Here is an 18996-nt window from a genome sequence, read left to right as displayed (position 1 = left end):
CCGCCCCCACCAGCCATCTGGTTTGGGTACGGGGGGGGGCTCCGCACGGCCCCGGCCTCCCCGCAGAAGGAGCCAGGGCTTTGTGGGGCCGTGGGTGTGCTGCCGGGTGCGCCCAGGCTGGGCGGTGGAGCTGCCAGCACCGGTGGCACCCGCCGGTGCCGGATCCGGCAGATGGCCCCAGGGATGGCCACGCAGCGCAGGGTCCGGCCACGGCGCTCGGCTCGGCTTCTTCCAGCAGCCGGCACCCCGTGAAAATCCAACTGGGAGAACTGGGAGGACTGGGGACGCTCCGCTGGCAGCGCCGCGGGCGGAGCAAAGAGGCTGGGGCCGTCCCCGTGTCCACGTACAAGAGTATTTATTTCATCGTTACAAGAGAGAGACAGCACCTTCTGCGTGGCGGGCTCTTCCCGGTTACTGGTTTGTACATTCAGAGAGCTGCGGCCGGCCCGAGGGAGGCGAACGGCCCCCGGGGGACGGCCACTGGCACAGGGGACCCCCCCCTTTGCCCTTGTGCCCGCGGGCGCCCGAGCCCCGGCGCCCCGTGCGCGCGTGTCTGAGTGCTGAGGTTGCCTGTGTGCTCCTCCGTGCAGTCTGTGCGTGGCGGCGCTGCCCCTTTCCTTCCTCCCTGCCCTCCTCCTCCTCCTCCTCCTCCTCCTCCTGCCCTGCCCGCGCGGGGGCCCGGGGCCGCCGGCTCTCATTTCCTCGTGTGCAGCGTGTCCTGGAACTTGGTGCTGGTGTAGCGAAGGTGGAACCCCTTCTTGTTGATGGTGTCGTCCGAGTGGAAGCGGATCATCACCGAGTCTCCGGCCGAGTAGATCTCCTCCGGGGGCTGCCAGGAGGGGGGAGAGGAGCGCTCAGCACCACCAGCATCCCGGGGAGGTGCCAAAATTTGTGGCCAGGAGGCGCAAAAGCATCGCGGTGCCTCCTTCCCACCACGCACGGGGGGGTTGAAACTCGTTTAAAACCCCAAAAACCCCCCCGGGGGAGCTGAGCTGGCTGCGTGCGCCCTCACCTCTCCCCCACCCCGGCTCCCCGAGCTCACCCCGGAGCCGCAGAAGCGGCCGAGGCGCGGGGCCGTCCCGTCGTAGCCGTCGAAGAGCTCCATGTAGTCGTAGCCGCAGTCGGCCTCCTCCTCGATCTCAAAGGTCTGGAAGATGAGCTCCACGCCGTAGCCCTCCTCGGCCATGATCACCCACTCGCAGTCGGAGCCACCCGGGTAGTTGTTGTCCCCGAACTGCGCGTGCGAATACAAGTCCTTGGTCTTCACCTCGGCACGCATCTGGCCCCCGCACACTTGGGGAGAAGCCAACAGCGGGGGGGTTAGGAGGGCCCCCCAGCCCCGCACGGCACCCCCCTCCAAAAGCACCCCAAAACCAAGGAGGCTTCCCCAACCCCGCGGCCGGTACCGGTGGAGTGCGTGGCCTCGAAGCCCTTCTTCTGGACCGAGTTGTCGGAGACGAACTTGAGGAACATTTTATTGCCCGAGGAGATGATGGGATCGGGTTCTTTGGCCCCGCAGAACCTTCCCAGCACCGGGGCTTTGGCGTCCTTGCCGTTGTAGACCTCCAGGTGGTCGTAGGTGCACTCCTGCTGCGCCTCGATGTCCAGCTCGGTGAAGGTCTGCGGCACGGGGTGGGGGCTCAGCGGGGCGGCGCACGGCACGGCCCCGGTGCCACCCGGTGCCGCCCCCATCCCGCAGCCCCTACCAGCTTGACCCGGTGGCCGGCCGTGGTGCTGATGGCCCACGTGCACTCCTTCTTGCTGGGGTACTTATCGGGCCAGTTGGGGCTGGTGATGGTCCCCGAGGTGGACGTCACCTTGTGGTTGCAGCCGGCTGCGGGGGAGAGTGAAGGGTTCGGGGTGGGCGCACAGATTTGGGGTGATTTTTTGGGGGCGCAAACCCACCTTCCTTGCAGTCGTGCTTGTTGTCGTGCAGCACGAAGCCGCTGCGGCACTGGCACTCGTAGCTGCCGAAGGAGTTGAGGCACTCGTGCTGGCAGCCGCCGTTGTTCTTGGAGCACTCGTCCTTGTCTGCGGAGAGAGCAGAGGGTGCGGCGGGCTGAGCGGGGCGCACAACGAGGGGGCAGCCCGGTAAAAACAGGGGGGGGCTGCAGAGAGCAAGGGGGGGGTCCCTGTGCCGCGTGGCCGTGCCCGAAGCACCGGTGAGCCCCGAAATGTTGCTGCCCAGCCAGCAAACCCAGCCAGGGGGGGGTTGGGGGGGCTGCGGGCAGCCAAGCAAGGCAGCAGCAAGCGGGTTGGGGGCGTCCTTTCCGGGGGGTGTGAAAGGGAGGGGGGGGTCCTCCTCTCCCGGGCTCGCGCACGGGCACCACCGTTACCTGCTGCTGGCACAGACGGGGGGAGGCAGAAAAACACACAGTGACAACCAAAGATGCACAAGAAAAGACCAGGACGCGGGAGTCCCTCTTTACTCATCGACAGGAAATGTCACAGACACGATAAAAACGGGGAAAAGGGGGGGGGGGGGGGGGAGACAAAAAAAAAAACAACAAAAAAACACAACCCCAGGTCAGCCGCACAGCCACGAACCGGAGGAGGCGAAAAAAACGACGGGACCGGGGCGGCGCGGTGGGGTAGGGGCTTAAACCCCCCCCCCCAAAAAAAAATAATAAAAATAAGGCCAACGACCAGTTCTGTCAAGCAAGGGGCTGCCGGGGCCGGCCCGAGGGTGGGGGGCTCTGCTCGGCCCCCGCAGGGTGCCCGGGGGCCGCGGCGTTCCTGAGAAAGGTGGCGAGGACGGCGCGGCTCAGGAGGGGCCCCGCGGCCGCTTCTGGAGGCGAAACTTCAGGCCGGGCAGGCGAGATTTCGGGGGCTGCAGCTGCTGCTTCTTCTCTGCAATGAGACGTGGGGAAAGGGGATGTGACGGGGGGCACGGCGGGCACCGGGGGGGGGGCATGCAGAGCGGCCAGCCGGGCAAGCAGGCAGGGAACGGGGGGGCACCCGAAGGGGACCCGCGAGCCCCTCGTGCGCCCAAGGGCTGCGGGGAGGAGGAGGAGGAGGAGGAGATGAAGGAGCCTTGGGGAGGATGAGGATGGGTTTTGGTCGGCTTCCTCGCTGCCTGGGGGGCTTGGGGGGGGGGACGTGGGGATGCCGGGGAGGGTTTTGGGCAGCTCCCCGGGCTGGCCGTACTTACCTCCCGGTGGCCACCACCCGCCCGAGGGCTCGGTCACCGTCCCACAGCTTGCCCAGCACCACGGTAGCCGGATTTGGGGTCCGGCCAGGGGGGGTCGGGTGTCACAGCCCCCTCCTCGCCCACGGTGCCGGCCACCTGAGCCCCGTGCCAAGCTCGTGCCAAGCTTGTGCCAAGCTCGCCCAGCTCCCCGGGGGTGTTGGCGATGCCGTGGGGGGGGGGCGCATCCCTCCCAGAGCCGGTGGATGAGGTGGGGGGGGGGGGGGTCCTGCCCCAAGCTGGCCCCCCACCCATCGGGAGCCGTGCGCGCGCCCCTGAGCCCTGCGGTGACGCCTGGAACCTGCCGTCTCCCAGCTTCTGGGCGAGGAAGCGAGGCGGAATAGCCCCTGTTTTTGTGTGTTTTTTTGTGTTTTTTTTTTTTTTTGGGGGGTGGGAGGGGGGCTTCTGGTGGGCCGGGCGGGACGAGAGCAGCTCCAGCAAAAGGGGGGAGCGCGCGCAGCACTGCCCTGCAGGAAGGACGGAGGGAGCCTGGGCGGGCGAGACAAGAGCGAGAGAGGGAAGAAGCCCGCTGGCTCCGAGTCCTCAGCACTCCTTTATCCCAGCCTGCCCCCCCCAGCACCAAAAAACACCCACCAAAGGCCGGGGACCTACCTGGTGCCGGCACCGTGGCGGACCCCCCCGGCGACCGCTTCTGTAACGCGCCAGCCGAGCGCTGCCCCCATGGGTGGCCCCGAGGGGCTCGGGGTGGCCGGAGGGCAGGGACCCCCCCCCCAAGTGGCTAAAAAGGAGCCGCAGCGGGGATGCTGCGCCCCGGAGCTGCGAGAGACCCTTTTTTTTTTGGGGGGGGGGGGTCCTGCAGCACGGTCCTGCCGCCGGGAAAGCCCGAGACCTGGATGGAGAAGGAGATTTTGGTGGCACCGAGGTGGCAGGAGAAGCCCCCAGGGGGTGGCACAAGCCCTGGGGAAGCGCCACGAGCCCCCCAGGAGGTTGGAAAAGGTGGAGGGACCCCCCCCTGGGGGAGGGAAGGAGCCCGAAACGCGGAGAGGGGGGGACTCACCCGGCTGCCCCGCGGTCCCGCTCGGCTGCTGGGCTTCCCCGAGGTGTCTCTTTGCCAGAGGGCGGCGGCGGCTCCCGAAATCTGGGCTAACCTCGTTTGCCTTGGTTTTAATCACAAAACAAAGCAGAGATAACCGTACCCCAGCCCCGCGGGGGGGGCCACCGTCCGTGCCGCCCCTCCGAACGGCCTCGCCGGGGGCCAAAAAGCAGCAGGAGGTCCTGGGCTCCCGTCTCGAGCGCACGGCTCGGTCCCGGAGGTGCCCTCGGTGGTGCCGTGCCGCGGGGGGGACCCTCTCTTGCCCGAGGGTCCCACAGAAGCCCCCCAGCCCCGGGGCGGGCGGTGAGGTTTTGGCGACGCCGTTTGCTCCGCGTCCCCATCCCTCCCTCCCCAAAACCCGGCTCTGGGGACACAAATTCCTGGCGGGGTGGCACCGGGAGAGGAGGACAGAACAGAGAGGAGGGAGCAGGGAATGGTTTTTAGGACACCCGAGACGTCGGGGTGGCAGCAGGACGAGGGCCACAAGGGTGCTGGCGGCGCAGGGGCAGAAGCGGAGCAAGCCCGCGGCCGTGCAGCGTAGCGGGGGGCGTGCAGCAACGGAGCCCCCGGGGTGCAGCGCCCGTCCCGGGGTGCTGGTGCTCCCCAAAAAAAAGCTGAGCTTGTCCCCAGCCTCTGCTGCTGCAGCTGGAGCCTGACACCCTCTGGATTTTGGGCACCGAGAGGGTACCCAAGAAATAGAATAAGCTCAGGGGGGCAGCAAAAGGTGTTGTGAGGCTGGGTGTGGGCTCGGGGCGAGCCGGCTGGGGGCTGCGGGGACCCCCCCGGGGAATTGCACCCCGAGGGGCACAGCCTCAGCACCTCCCCGGGCCGGGTGGAGCGGGGACTGCACCCCAGGGGCGGGCGTTAGCGGCGATGCGGGGGCGCAAAGGGGGAGGCGGGCGGGCAGGGGGAGCGCAGGGGGGGCTCTACCTGAGAAGAAATGGGCTTTGAAGCCCTTCTTGGAGACGGTGTTGTCGGACTTGAACTCGATCCTCATGTTGTTGTACTGGGAGGTGATGACGTCCGGCTTCTCGGCGCCGCAGAACTTGCCGTGGAGCTTGGAGTCGGCCGTCAGCCCGCTGCGCACCTCCACGAAGTCGTACTTGCAGACCTACGGGGGAAGGATTTGGGGGGGGGGGGAGAAAAAAAAAGAGGGAAAAAACGGGGGGCACGGGGCTGGTGGCGTGCCCGTGCCACCCAGCCACCCTCCTCGGCCAGCCGGGGGGGGCACAGCGGGCGTGGGGACCCCCCCAGGGCTCACTCACGTCGTTGCCCTCGGTCTCGAAGAAGTCGAACTGCAGCGAGATGCGGTACTGGGTGGGGGCCACCAGCTGCCAGATGCAGTTTTTGTTGGGGGGGTACTCCTTGGGCCACCCGGGGCTGGTGATGGAGCCGTTCAGCTTGGTGAGGAACCCCCCGCAGGCGGCTGCAGGGCGGGAGGCACGGGTCACGCTCCCGGCACGCATACTGGGAGGCACTGGGAGGCACTGGGAGGCACTGGGAGGCACTGGGGGGGTGGGACGCTCACCCTCACAGCGGCGTTTGTCGGAGGCCAGCTCGTAGCCGGGGTCGCAGGCGCATTTGTAGCTCCCCAAGGTGTTGACGCAGCGCTGCTCGCACCCCCCGTTGTTCGGCCGCGAGCACTCGTCCACCTCTGGGCACGGGGACGGGGGCTGAGCGGGTGGGCAAGGCTGACGCCCCCCCCGTTTTCGGGTTCCCCCCCACCTGGTTTGGGCGCCCACCTTTGAAAAAATTGACGGCGAAGCCGGCTTTGTTGATGGAGCCGTCGGAGACGAATTTCATCCAGAGCTTGTTGGAGGTGCTCTTGATGTCGTCCGGCTTGTCGTAGCCGCAGTAGCGGCCGATCAGGCTGCTGGCCTCGCTGCTGCCGTCCCGGATCTCCAGGTAGTCGTAGGCGCAGCTGTCGTGGCGCTCGATCTTGGCGGGAGGGGGGCCCCGGGGTGTCGGTTTTTGGGCACGTTGCGTCCCCAAAACGCCCTGCCTCCCCTCGATGTCCTGTGAGTTTCTCCCACCCCGTTCCCGCACCCGGGAGCTGCCAGGAAAGGTTCTCCCACTTGGGGAAACTGAGGCACGGTGAGGCCGGGAGAGGATTTGGGCACCCAGGGGGACCATGAAAGGATTTGGGCACCCAGGGGAACCACGAAAGGATTTGGGCACCCAGAGGGACCACGAAAGGATTTGGGCACCCGGAGGGACCCCGAAAGGATTTGGGCACCAGGAGGACCAGGGAAGGATTTGGGCACCAGGTGGGACCATGAAAGGATCTGGGCACCCAGGGGAACCACAGAAGGATTTGGGCACCCAGGGGGACCATGCAGAGATTTGGGCACCCAGAGGGACCCCGAAAGGATTTGGGCACCCAGGGGAACCACAAAAGGATTTGGGCACCAGGAGGGACCCCGAAAGGATTTGGGCACCAGGAGGGACCCCGAAAGGATTTGGGCACCAGGAGGGACCACGAAAGGATTTGGGCACCAGGAGGGACCAGGGAAGGATTTGGGCACCCGGAGGGACCACAAAATGATTTGGGCACCCAAAAGGAGCAGGGACACCCCGGTGGCAGCTCGGAGGCTGCCCCACGCGCCGCATCGAGGCGCTTCCAGGGGGGGGATTTCGCCCTTCCCGGGGGTTTTTGGCGCACCCACCTCGAAGGACTGGAAGGTGAGGCCCACGTGGAAGCCCTCGGAGACGGTGATCTTCCAGACGCACACCTTGCTGGGCCGGTAGTCGTCGGGGTAGTTGGGGGACTGGATGTGCCCGTTGTCCTTCTTCACGTCCCCCCCGCAGATGGCTGCAAGGGCGGGCGAACGTCCCCCTCACTGAGCTCCCACACCCCGCGGCACCCCGGGGGACCCCCAAAAACCTTTCCTTTACCTTCGTAGACGGCGAAAAAGCCTTTGCCCACCCAGTTGCTGCTGCTGCGGAACTCGACCCAGAGGCGGCTGTCGGTGGAGACGATGGGCTCGGGCAGCTTGTTGCCGCAGAACCTGCCTGGGGATGAAGGGGTGCTGGGCTGCCGCGGCCGCGCGCCCTCCGCCAACACACCCGGGGGGCCCAGGGCTGCTTCCCCCCACCCCAAAAAAAAAAAAAGGGAAAGAGCTGCTTCTCCCCACCCTCTCCGATGCTTTTTTTGGGGGAGAAAAATCGGTGGAAATCACTTGGGAGGAGCGCGTGACGGGGTGTGCCGGCCAGCCGGATCATCCACGCTGGTTTAATTAGCACAGCCTAACGAGCTGGGAGCCCAAACGCCCCAAATTTGCTGTAATAACCATCCCGGGGGGCCAGCTTTTCCCCACCACCCCCCCTTGGGGCAATGGCACGTGGCGGCCGGGCAGGGGGGTACGGGCAGGGGGAGCCCCTCGCCCCGGTTACCTCGCAGCGTGGCCTTTCTCCAGAACCCGTCTCTCACCTCCACGTAGTCGTACCAGCACAGCCGGCTTCGGTAGAGGTCCAGGGTGGTGAAATTCAGGATGATCTGAGGTCGAGGGGGGGGGGAAAGAAAGCGTGGTGTGAGCCCCCCCCCCCCCCCAAACCCCCGTGCCACGCGGGGGCTCCGTGCGGCGGTGCCGGCGGTGGCACCGGGACCTCGCCGCCAGCATCCTGCTGCTGCGGGGCACGGCGAGGTAGGGGGACCCCAAATTTGGGAGCTGGGGGGGATGGGATTGGGAGGGGGGGGGCGCAGGGGGAGGCGGGGTGGTACCTTCTCTCCGGGGGTGACGGAGATCCTCCAGACGCAGTGCATGTGGGCAGAGTACCCGTTGGGGAACTGGGGCGAGGAGAAGTTGCCCTGGCTGTCCTGGAGCGTCTCCCCGCAGGCTGTGAGAAGGGGGGGGGAGGCAGGGATGGGATCAGCCCCCAAAACGATCCAGGGGGAGCCCCCCCCCAGCATCAGGACGAGCCCCCACGGGACACAACCCCCTCCATCCTTTCCCCCACCCCATAAAACCCCCACATCATGGGCGCAGGAGGTGCCGGCGGTGCCTGGCGACGCTCCGGGCACCCCGACAAGAGCCACGTCCCCCCCCGGGAACCATCTCGGGGGCCCCCCCCACGCCCTGCCACGATGCAGGGGGGGGGCCCGGCTCGCAGCCCGGGCTCGGAGCAGGTCTGTAGGGCTGGATCCAGCCCAGCGCTGCCATCTGGAAGCCACATGGTGCCGCGGCCGCCGTGCGCTGTCGCGGGGCCAAAGCAGGACCCCCCCCCCCTCCCCTCCCCATCACATCGGGGCTCAGGGGGGGGGGGGGCACTGGGGACGCGAGATTAGAGGTGAAACGGAGAGGAAAAGAGGCTCGAAAGCTGGGCTCGCTGCCTTTTTTCCCCTCCGAGCTTCGCAGTGGAAACAAAGGGAAGGGAAAGCTGCGGAGGTGCTTTTTGAGCTTTTTTTTCTTTTTTTTTTCCCCCAAAAAAATCAGAACTAATCACTTTTCCTGCTCGGCTGGAGCGAGGAGCTCGCAGCCCCCGAGCAGGAGCTCCCGCGGCAGGGCTGGCTGCCGGGGGGCCTCTCACAAAGGCGTCCCCTCTTCCAGGCTGCTAATTAGTCGCTGGAATTAAGCGGGGCGCCAAACTCCTGGCAGATGTTGCAGCCCCTGGAGCTGGGGGACCCGGGGAGCTGGGGGCTCTGATTTGGGGGATGTCTGATTTAGGGGATGCTTTGCACTTTTGGGATGGTCTATTCTTGGGGGATGCTCTGATTTTGGGGATGCTCTGATTTTGGGGGATGCTCTGATTTTGGGATGCTCTCCTCTCAGGGATGCTCTGATTTTGGGGGATGCTCTACTCTTGTGGGATGGTCTCATTTTGGGGGATGTCTGACTTTGGGGGATGCTCTGCTCTTTTGGGATGCTCTGATTTTGGGGGATGCTCTGATTTTGGGGGAATGCTCTGTTCTTTAGGGGTTGCTTTGATTCTGGAGATGCTCTGCTCTTGGGGGATACTCTGATTTTGGGGATGTCTGATTTTGGGATGCTCTCCTCTCAGGGATGCTCTGATTTTGGGGATGCTCTGATTTTTGGGGGATGCTCTGCTCTCAGGGAATGCCCTGCTCTTTTGGGATGCTCAGCTCTTTCGGGATGCTCAGCTCTTTCGGGATGCTCTTTCCTTGGAGGATGCTCTCAGAGGACCCAAAAAAAAATCCACTGCATTCAGAGAACAATTTTTGCACTCTCTTAGATGGGGAAAACGACCCCGGGGAGCATCTTCCCACCAGCACCCCTTCCTTCATCGGGGCTCGGGGTGAAAGCAGAGCCACCCCCACCCCACACAGCCCCGTGCACGCTCACCCCCCGCGCTCCCCACCCCGGTGAAGCCCCCCCGGCCCCCGTGGGGTGCTCACAGGGGCAGCGGTACAGCTTGCGGGCCTGGGCGATGTCTCCTTTGCTCAGCCTCGTGCGCTGGCCGATGGCTGGCCGGACCCCGTTCACATCATATTTGGGCAGGATGGTGTCGAGGAAAATGCCCCTGGGGAGAGAGAGCAGGGAGAGGCTGAGCTGGAAAAGCACCGGGCTGCTAAAAAACAGCCGGGGGGGGGATTAAAAGGCTGCAAGAAGGAGGGGGTGAGTCAGCGGGGCCGTGCGCTGCAGGGCGCCCCGTCCCCGTCCCGAGGGATCCGGAGCTGCCCAAGGGATGGGACAGAGCGCAGGGCAAAATGAGGGGGTGCAGGGGGGGCAGCGAGGGGTTGGCACAGGTGGGAGGGAGCCCGAATTTTTTAGGGCAGGGTCCTAAAACCTGGGCACGCACCTGGAGAAGGTGTTCCTGGCGTAGTGCATGATGCTGTCGAAATCGTAGGTCTCGCCCAGCGACTCCACCTCCTCCGGCTCCATCTTCAAGAAGTTGTACTCCTGCCCTGCGGGGGGGGGCAGGCAGGATGGTGAGGGCCCCCCCGCTTCATCCGTGTGCCCTCCCTGGGGAGGAGGAGGAGGAGGAGGAGGAGGAAGGCTGCTCCCTACCTGGCTGGATGTTCTCGCGCACGATGGAGACGTGGTCATCGCGGTCGGGGCGCGTGTGCTCGTGCCAAAAGCCGATGACGTGGCCCAGCTCGTGCACCACGATGCCGAATTTGTCGCAGTTTTTGCCGATGGAGATGGCCTGCGGCCCCCCGCCCCTGCGGCCCACGTAGGAGCAGCACCTGGGGAGGGAGGGGGGGGAAAAAAAAAAAAATAAAAGGGGACCCTGGGTGAGCCCCATGCAGCCTGGTGCCCTCCTGGGTAAGGACGTGGGTGCCTCAGCTTCCCCCGTGCTGGGCACGGAGCATCTGGAAATAATCCCCGCAGCCTCCGCGGGAGCTTCAGCCTCCTCCTGCCTCCTCCTGCCCACGTTGGAGCTCCAGAGCTGCCCGAAAACCCGAAAACTCAGCTCTGCCTGGAGACCGGCACGGCACGGCACGACACGGCACGGCACGGCACGGCACGGCACGGCACCCTGGCTGCCTCCCGGTGGGCTCCAGCCCAGCATCTCGGCACTTCCAACCCCATTTACCACACCGGGCTCAGGATTTGTGCCCTGGGAGGGGGGAAAAGCACCACCCCCGAGCCGAAACCCGCACGGGGAAGCCTCCTCGGCACCAGCTGCTTGGCCGCGTGAGGACGGCGCTCCTTTCCAAACCCCTGTTTCCTTTGGCGTGTGCCGGGGCTGGGGCAGTGCCACAACCCTCAGCCCCAAACCGGGAGCCTCCGAGGGGTTGTGACCACCCGGGCGAAGGGCTGCGTGGGCAGCTGGGTGACAAATCTCATTAACCAACCCCCTTAATTAGCCCTGCACGAGCCCCCTTTTGCGTGCGCACCGGCCGCTCGCCCCAGTGCCACCCAAGGGACCCCCGCTGCGGGGATGGGCTTGGGTTGGGGACCCCGGGGGGGTGCAGGATTGGGTTGGGGACCCCGGGGGGGTGCAGGATTGGGTGCTGGGACCCCCGGCGCTCACCCGCAGGGTCTGTAGGTGAAGACGATGTAACTGTCCTCGTCGTTGCGCTCCAGGAAGGTGACACACGTGTGCTTCTCCCAGTGCCGCATGGCCTGCCGGAAGATGGCTCGCTGGCTGCCTGCGGGGGGGGAGCCGTCAGCAAGGTGTTTGGGGGGGGAAACTGAGGCACGCCGAGCCCCCCCAAGTGCCCTGGCACCAGCACTCACCGCTGAAGTTGCCGCTGATCACGTAGGGGATGACCCCGTCCGGCCACACTCGCTCGGGGCGCGAGGTGGCGGCGCGGCGGCTCCGTGCCCGCTGCCGGCCCCGGCTCCGCGCCTGGGGGCTCCCTGAGAGGATGGGGAGGGGGTGAGCACGGGTTTTGCCCCCCCCCAAACATGAGGAATGGGGCCGTGAGGGGCTGCGGGGGGTACCTGAGGAGTTGTTGGGCAGGCGGGTGATGGTGCGGTGCGCCAGGTCCACCACCCGCTCCACCTGGAAGAGCCGCAGGTCCTCCTCGTCCAGGGCGATGTCCCCCAGGAAGGCGGCTGGGGGGGGGGACACAAGGGGTTAGGGGGCACGAGGGGGGAGCATCTTCATCCTCCTCCTCCTCCTCCTCCTCCTCCTCCTTCTCCTTTAACTGCAAAGCGAGCGTGGTGCCGGCCGGGCTCCCCTGCTCCCCACGGTGCCGACGCTCCCAGCAGCTGGAGCCAGCCCCGCGCCGACATCTGCTTCCCATAAAGCCCAGGCCCGGACTTTTTAGGCTTTCTATGATTATTTTTTTTATTTTTTTTTTCACTTCGCGGAACTGCTCCAACCCCAGGCTGCTCCTGGGAGCCCCGGCGAGCTGCCACAGCCCCGGGACGCCGGCACGACCTCCGAGGCATCTGCCAGGGCCCGGTGAAACCATCTGGCCCCGGTTGTGCCCTGGCACGGGGCGAGCCCCAGCGCCGGCAGGAGCGGACCTGCCCGAGAGGCGTCCGTCTGTCCGTCCATCTGCCGGGGCCGTGCGTCCTTCCAGCGCCTCCCCGGCACCCTCGGGCGCAGAGCTCTGCCCGCGCCGGCAATTCGGGGAGCACCGCTTGGAGGACGCAGCCCTTCCTCCCCCTCCTCCTCCTCCTCCTCCTCCTCCTCTGAGCCCTCCTGCTCTCCGCGGCCTCGCTGTGAGTCAACGCTGCAGGATGCGGCCCCCGGCATCAGCACTTGGCCGCCGCTGCCCCCCCCCTCCCAGGGGACCCGGCTTTTTCGGAAACGCCACGGCCCGGGCGCGAGGGCTGGCTGAGGTCACGGCGTGCGCCCTGCCAGGCTCTGGATGCGGGTGGAGAGGTGGAAACGGGCTCCTGGTCGGGGCCGTGCCGCAGCGGGGGCACGCGGGGGGCTCCGGGCACCCCCTGCCCTCGGTGGTGCCCCCTCCCCAAGGAAGGGGTTGAGGGTAGGGGAATGGGAGATAAATGGGGGGGGAAATCGGGTGCTGGAGCGGCTCGCTGGCCGGAGGGAGCGGTGCCAAGTTCGCGCTCCGAGCAATTAACAAGTGGATCCCAAAAGAGCCACTAATTACAAAAGCCAGGCGGGACAATTAGGAGAGCGTGGAGAGGTCGGAAGCGACGGCCACCGGCACGGGGAGGCGAAAGGATGAGCCCCGACACCCCAACCCTGCCCAGCCCCGAGCCCAAACCCCTCTCTGCAGACAGCACAGAGCGCTTTGGGGTGAAAGAGCCACATTTTGGAGCTGTTTCCACCCCTGGCCAGCCGGTAGGAGCACCCCAACAGAAGGAACCCCTCGCCTAGAGGCAGATCTCCCGATCTCCTGGAGAACCCCGGTGAGGATCCGGGGCCGGGGGGGGACCCGTGTCCGAGGGGGCTGCACGGGGAGGCCCCGGGGCGCGCGAGGGCCGAGCAGCCCGTGCCAAGAGGCGCATGGAAAGACAAGGGAAAGTTAAGCTCGCTTACGGCGGAGCAAGCGCCGGCGGAGCCAAGTGATATAGAAACCATATGTGAGGGATTTGGGATACGTGAGAGAGCCGGGCAGGCGAGCGCGGGGCCGTGGGGCTGCTCTCCGAGCCGGCGCGAGGCAGCCCGGCTGCTTGCTGGACCTGGACAGAGCTCGAAAAAAAAAAAAAAAGCCACAGCCACTGAAATTCCCCAAATTTCCCCCCTCAAATTCCCCTCCCGGCCGGGGAAAAAAGCGGCTTCCCACTCGGGGCCGTCTCCGCCCCGGGGCTGGAGGAGCGAGCGGAGGTGGCCCGGCCGCGATCCCTTTAAGGCCACGTTAGGGCCAGCCCAAAGCGTTGCTTTTAGAAACGTCCACGTTGGTTTGGGGTTTGGGCGCTTCCTCCCCGCCGGGCCGAGCCCAGCGCTCCCCAGGGACCATCCCAAAAGGCAACCCCATCCCTCCCCCCTGTCCCTAGCGTCCCGTTCACCGAGGGGGCTCCCCGTGGTGCCAAAACTCCCCGTTAACCCCTCCGAGGGGCTGCTGCTGAGACTTGTTCCTTGTTCCTTTCCCCCCCCCCACCCCCAAAAAAATTAAATAAATAAATGCGGGGGCGAAGGCGCCGTGCCGGGGCTGACGGGGCAGGAGAGGTCCCTGAGTCAGCCCGGCCCCATCCCAGCGCCGCGGGCGGCGAGGAGCTGCCAAGGCTCGGCGCGGCTCACGTAGGAGCCGGGGAAAACGGGAGCTGCAGCACGGCGCCCTCGCCCTCGCCCCCTCGCCCCGCCGTGGTCCCCAAAGTTTTGGGGACCTCCCGGGGTGTCCCCGGTGCCGTCCCCAGCCCGGGAGGTTGTGGTTGTGCCGCGGGGGCCGCCGCGGGTTGCAGAATTTCGGGGCAAGGTCCTGAGCCGCGGCGGTGCCAGAGGGAGCGTTGGCTCCAAGGCCACGCGCCGGCCACGGGGACGCTCGGGGCGTGATGTCCCCAGCCTCGTCCCCGGGGGTGGGAGCAGGGAAGGGGCCGGCCCTGCACGTCCCTGCTGCTCCCAAACCTTTTGGGACCTGCTGGAGAGGCTCCCACCGAGCTCCCCGGCACCCCTGCAAGGTGTCACCGTGTCCCCAGCATCCCGACCCCAACCCTGAGCCTCAGTGTCCCCATCAGGCACCCCCCACGCACCCCACACCCGTCCTATTATTGCTGGGGAGGCCAAGAAGGTGGCGTCCCCCCCGTGCCACAGCCAGCACCCCAAAAAAAAAGCCCCCAATCTGCCTATCCCAGCCTCCCGCACACCCCGGCGGGGCCGGATCCTCGCGGGGAGATAACTCAGCCCCTGTTGTTTGACTTTTTTTTGCGCTGTGTTTTTGGTTTTGGGTTCCTGCGAGGGTGACGTAAGCCCGGGGACGAGCGAGACAAACAAAGTTTGACGTTGGGATGCAGGCCAGCCCCCTCTGCCCCCCATCCTGACGCCGCGGGCACGACCCCCTCCCCGTGCGCACGGCTCCGTGGCTGTCCCCGAGGGTCCCCCGTCCCCTCAGCACCCCTCTCTGGGGATGCAGGCGCTCAGCATCCTTCATATTCGAGGCCAGGAGAAGGAAGGGGTCCCCCTGGCCTTCTGACAAAGGGCATCACCAAGATTTCGGGCCGAGCCCCAGGTTTTTGCAGGCACAACCCAACCTGCGGAGGAGCCCCCACGAGCCCGGGGCGCGAACGCGATGTTCTGGCGAGCGCGCAAAAGCAAACAGATCGACGGGGAGAAACCTTGGCAGGGGAGGGCGTGCAGATAAACAGGACGGGATCATGTTTCAGGGCAGTCTGGGGCAAACCAGGCTCCGTGCGCTGCGCCCTGGCTCCGAAGAGCCCCCAAAAAAGTCCGATGAGGCCGGGCTCCCCTTGGTGCATGGATATCCACGGATCCGGGGTGATGGGCATCAACCAGCCCGTGCTCAGGAGCAAGGAGCAGGCTCAGCCCGGCCATCCCGTTGCCTCCAAGTCCTTGTGGACCACGAGCATCGCTCCGGGGCCATCCAGGGACCAAATTGGGAGCGGGTTTGGAGGCAGGGAGCGAGCCGCGCTGCCCCGGCCACGCACGGAGGAGGCGTCACCGGGGCACGGCCGGAGGAGTGAGGTTTCAAAAGGTGCATCCCGGGCTTGGGCCAAGCCTCCGGGGTCGTAAAGCCTCGGAGTCACCGGGGCAGCATCCCACTGGCTCGGCGGAGCCGTTAAATATGTGAGGAATGCTCCTCGCGCCTCCCCCTCGCTGCCTCGCGCCAGCCCAGCTGCACCCGCAGCGAGCAGCAAAACACGCCGGGGCCGCGGCAGGAGGAGTGGGCGCCGCGCTCGGACCCCCCCCGGGACCCCCTTGGGACCTCCCCGGGACCCCCTCGCCTTGGGGTCTCATAGCCGGGTGGAAGGGGAGAGGTGCTGAGCATCCCCGGGAGCGCAGCACCACGGTGGGGGGGGGGTCGAGGCCTCATCCTGCACCCCCTGACCCCGCAGGGACCCCAGGGGGACGGATCCTGAGCCTTGAGTCCCCTCTGGGCACGGTGCTCAGCCCCTCTCCCGGTGCCCCCCGGCCGAGCAGGCGGCGGGGGGAGGAATATTTGCTTTCCCAAAGCACCTTCCTAGAGCGCAGCGGGCACAATACGGGAATTCAGCCTCGCAGCCACGCCGGGAGCCCGGCCAGAGCACGGCCCCGCTGCGGCCAGGGGGGAAACTGAGGCACGGGGAGGGGGACGCTCTCCTCCTGCAGCCCCCCAGGGTGGTGGGGATGCTGTGGGACACCCAGCCGCAGAGCCATCCCCCAGCTCAGCACCCAGAGGAAGGGGAGAAGCAGGGCGAAGCGCATCCTGCCCGGGCACAGCACCCCTCTCCAAGGGGCTGGGCGCTGATGGGGTCGGCACAGGGGTCCTGAGGAGCTCTGGGGGGAGCCCGACCCCTACTAAACACAGCTCGTGAAGGTTTGGGGGCAGGTTGGGAGCCGGAGGCACGGTCGGATCGCTGCCGGGGAGGATTTTCCTCCTGCTCCTCTTCCGTGACAGCGAGCCGAGGAGAAAGCCTCCTCTGGGGCTCGGCGAATCCTAAAACCTCCAGCGTGTCAGAGCCTCCGGGACGGAGCCCAGCCTCCCCTGAATCCCTTCCCAAGCTGAACCCGAGCTCGCCGCCTCCTGCGCTTCTCCCCTCGCCATCCCCATGTGGGATTCGCCCACCCTACAGCCCTGTGCTCCCCAGCCCCGAGTCCGGACCCGTTTGGGAAGCTCCCGCCACGTGAACCAGCAGCGGGAGGCTTTCCCAAGGGGGGCTGCAGCCCCCTAAACCCCCCTCCAGCACACCCCCGGCCCCCCGCCGCCGCGCCGAACGGGTGAGTGCACAAGGATAAAGCCGAGCCCGGCACCGGGCTGAGATTTACAAGGTCTCCGCGCCGCCCCCGGCCCCAAAGCCCAGGCCTCCCGCCGGCCCCGGCTCGGCGGGTGGATTTTAGCCGGCCTGAATAAGTGACATATAACGGCTGGAAAATATTCTCGGGCACCCTGACAAGTGTGACTGCAACCAGTAGCCTCCGCTGACTACGCCTGGAAAGTGTAATCTAGGTGAAACCCCAAGCGGACGCAGCCAGAGCGCTCCAGGCACGGCTGGGAAGCTCGAGACCCCCGTCCCGGTGCTGTGGCCCCCCAAAAAAATCACCCCAATGCCCCCGTCCCGAGGCTCTGCTGTCACCCTGCGGGCTGGCGGTGCCGTGCCCGTGCCCCTCTGAGCCCCCACCCCAATGAGAGGGGGCAGTAGGTCGCGGTTAGCCGGGTCCCCCCCATGTTGTCCCCGCTCTGTGGGTGCTGGGGGGGTCCCTGGGGGGAAGCCAAGCGCGACCATCAGGGCTGGGTGGGTTTGGTTGGTGCTCCTGTGGGGTCAGCAAACACAACCGGAGCGGCTCCTCCAGCGGCAGCGACACCGGTGCCGTCCCCGGGCATCCCGCTGGGACCACGGGCAGGATGCGACCCCGGTGTTGGACCCCCCCCACACCCCGGATATCCCGCTGGCTTTGGAAGCAGGGCCACGGCTAAATCCCTTTCCCCAAGGGCCGTGGCTCGCCGCTGTCCCATTTTGGCACCCGAGGAGCTGGCACCGAGCTGGTGGCATCGCCCCGGGGGTGGCTGCGGGCACGAGCGGCCTCAGGATTCCCCTGGTGTAAAAAACGTGCAGAAAAACCCCAAATCCCTCTCCCGGTGCTGCTTCCCCTGACACGGGACGAGGCCTCGGCGCTCAGCTGTTTCCGGCGCTGCCCAAATCCCCGAGGGAAAAACATCTCCAGGATGCCGGGAGGGGGGGGACGCGGCGCCCACCCCAATTCTCCCCAAATTCTCCCCCTGCCGTGCCTGATCCCCCCCAGTGCCCCCCGGGGAAAGGCTCCGTGGTTGAATTAGGCACATGAGGAGCTCGTAAAGGCAGGAGGGGAAGGCAGAGAGGGAAGGGTCAGGGGGCTCGGGGCGCGTGGGAGCGGGGCGAGGAGCGGGGACCCCCCTTGGGGGGCCGGGTTGGGCGGTGGGTGAAGCCCCCCCCTGGGTGCCGGGTGGGAGAGGAGCGGAGGCTCCAGCCGGCTGTGCCCGGACGGTTTTGCAAGCCGAGCTGTTTCAGCCCGGGAGGGCAGGAAGGGAAGGATTTTTGGCCCGAAAAAAAGCCCTCATGGAGACGCGGAGTTGGAGCAACAGCCGCCTTCCAGCGCAGACAATGCCATTAAAGAGAAACGTGATCCTGCAGCCCCGAGCCGCCAGGCACAAACCCTCGCCTCCGCGCTCAGCGCTGGGTTGGGGGGGGGTTCCCCTGCCGTGCCTCAGTTTCCCCCCCCCTCCCCTCGGTCCTGTCCTTTCGCCCCCTTTATCTCGCCCTCGCGGCCGGGGACCGTCTCCCCATGGCGCCCAGCCTGGGGCCTCCGGCCGCTTCCAAGCCATGAATAACAGCTCAGCAATGCCCTGAGCCAGCACCGAGGTAACAAACTCCCCACGGGGGGGGCACCGACAGCGGCCGGCCCGGGGGACAAACCCCCCCGGGGGCCAAAACCCAGCGTCCCGGGACGGCGGCGGCGCGGCCGGGACCGAAACCTCCCCGTGGCTGCTCCAGCCCCGAGCCTGGCTCCGGCCCTCGCCCCGCTGGCACTTTGGGAGGGGGGGGGGCTCGAGTGGGCTGGGGGCTTCTAGGGACCGCTGCCAGCCTGCGGCACGGCGGGGGCCAGGCGGAGAAAACGGGGTGCCAAGCGGGTCCCCCCCCCTTCCCCCCGTGCGCTCCCCGCTCGGAGCGCAACCCCCCGGCTCCGAGTTTCCCCTCGCCAAACCGCGGGGTGCGCGCTCGCCCACGGCCACCCACGGCCACCGAGAGCCACCCACGGCCACCGACGGCCACCCGGGCTCCCCCCCCACCCCACGGCCACCCCACGCTCGCCCCGTGCCACCCACGCTCCCGCGGCACCCACGCGCGCTCCCCTTTGTCTGCGCCCTCCGGCCGCCCCGGCGCGCATCCCCCTGCCCCACCGGCTTTGCAGGGGTCCTTGTAGTCCAGGGGCTCGGGGTCCTCCTCCTCCTCCTCCAGCACGTAGGAATAGTCGGGGACGTGCATGGCCCGGGCCAGGAGCAGGCAGAGGAGCAGCCCGCAGCTCCGCAGCCCGGCCATGGCTCTGCGGGCAGCGGGCGGGCAGGGGAGAGAGGCGGGAGGCTTTTGGCTTTGGGCTTTTTTTTTTTTTTTTGCTTTTTTTTTAAAAAAAATTCCCTTCTCTTCCCCTTCTTTCCTTCCCTTCTTCGCTCCCTCGCTCTTTTTTTTTTTTTTTCTTCTTCTGCTTTTTTTTTTTTTTTTTTTTTTTTCTCTCTCTTTTTTTTTTTTTTTTTAGGGAAATGAGATCTGGCGGGGGCGGGTTCAAGAGCGGAGCTCGGCCC

General features: G+C 66.7%; 2 protein-coding genes across 5 annotated transcripts in view; both read right to left on the bottom strand.

Moving 5' to 3' along the window:
• The window catches only part of SLC39A14 (solute carrier family 39 member 14), a 30982-nt gene extending 30333 nt beyond the window's left edge, over positions 1-649 (bottom strand). Inside the window, exon 1 of the mRNA XM_068662513.1 lies at positions 631-649. The gene's annotated coding sequence lies outside the window, so the exon portion shown is untranslated. The remainder of the gene's footprint in view (positions 1-630) is intronic.
• BMP1 (bone morphogenetic protein 1) lies at positions 339-18880 on the bottom strand. 4 transcript variants are annotated; one of them, XM_068662504.1, is made up of 20 exons: positions 18598-18879; positions 11591-11704; positions 11384-11506; positions 11178-11295; positions 10208-10386; positions 9999-10104; positions 9595-9719; positions 7963-8078; positions 7635-7737; positions 7137-7253; positions 6908-7053; positions 5984-6179; positions 5770-5895; positions 5507-5667; positions 5172-5352; positions 1906-2031; positions 1707-1834; positions 1407-1620; positions 1043-1293; positions 339-829 (listed from the first exon to the last, which is right to left on the bottom strand). In XM_068662504.1, the coding sequence occupies exons 1-20, from the start codon at positions 18734-18736 to the stop codon at positions 695-697; spliced, it is 2904 nt and encodes a 967-aa protein (XP_068518605.1). In that variant the 5' UTR covers positions 18737-18879; the 3' UTR covers positions 339-694. The 4 variants fall into 4 exon arrangements, with proteins under 4 accessions (XP_068518605.1, XP_068518603.1, XP_068518604.1 ...); XM_068662502.1 differs by lacking the exon at positions 18598-18879 and adding an exon at positions 12122-12167; XM_068662503.1 differs by having other exon boundaries at positions 11384-11704; positions 18598-18880.
• Between the last annotated feature and the right edge of the window lie 116 nt (positions 18881-18996).

Source organism: Anas acuta, chromosome 27 (assembly GCF_963932015.1).
Source record: "Anas acuta chromosome 27, bAnaAcu1.1, whole genome shotgun sequence".
NCBI classification, from domain to species: Eukaryota; Metazoa; Chordata; class Aves; order Anseriformes; family Anatidae; genus Anas; species Anas acuta.
Note: the sequence above shows the minus strand (reverse complement) of the source record. Positions and strands in the feature narration are given on the sequence as shown.

Coding starts and splice junctions, on each gene's coding strand:
- BMP1 (XM_068662503.1), bottom strand. CDS start 18,736: ATGGCCGGGCTGCGGAGCTGCGGGCTGCTCCTCTGCCTGCTCCTGGCC. Junction 11,296..11,383: donor GATCAGCGGCAACTTCAGCG/GTGAGTGCTGGT, acceptor CCCCCCCCGCAG/GCAGCCAGCGAGCCATCTTC. Junction 10,387..11,177: donor TTCACCTACAGACCCTGCGG/GTGAGCGCCGGG, acceptor CTCCCTCCCCAG/GTGCTGCTCCTACGTGGGCC.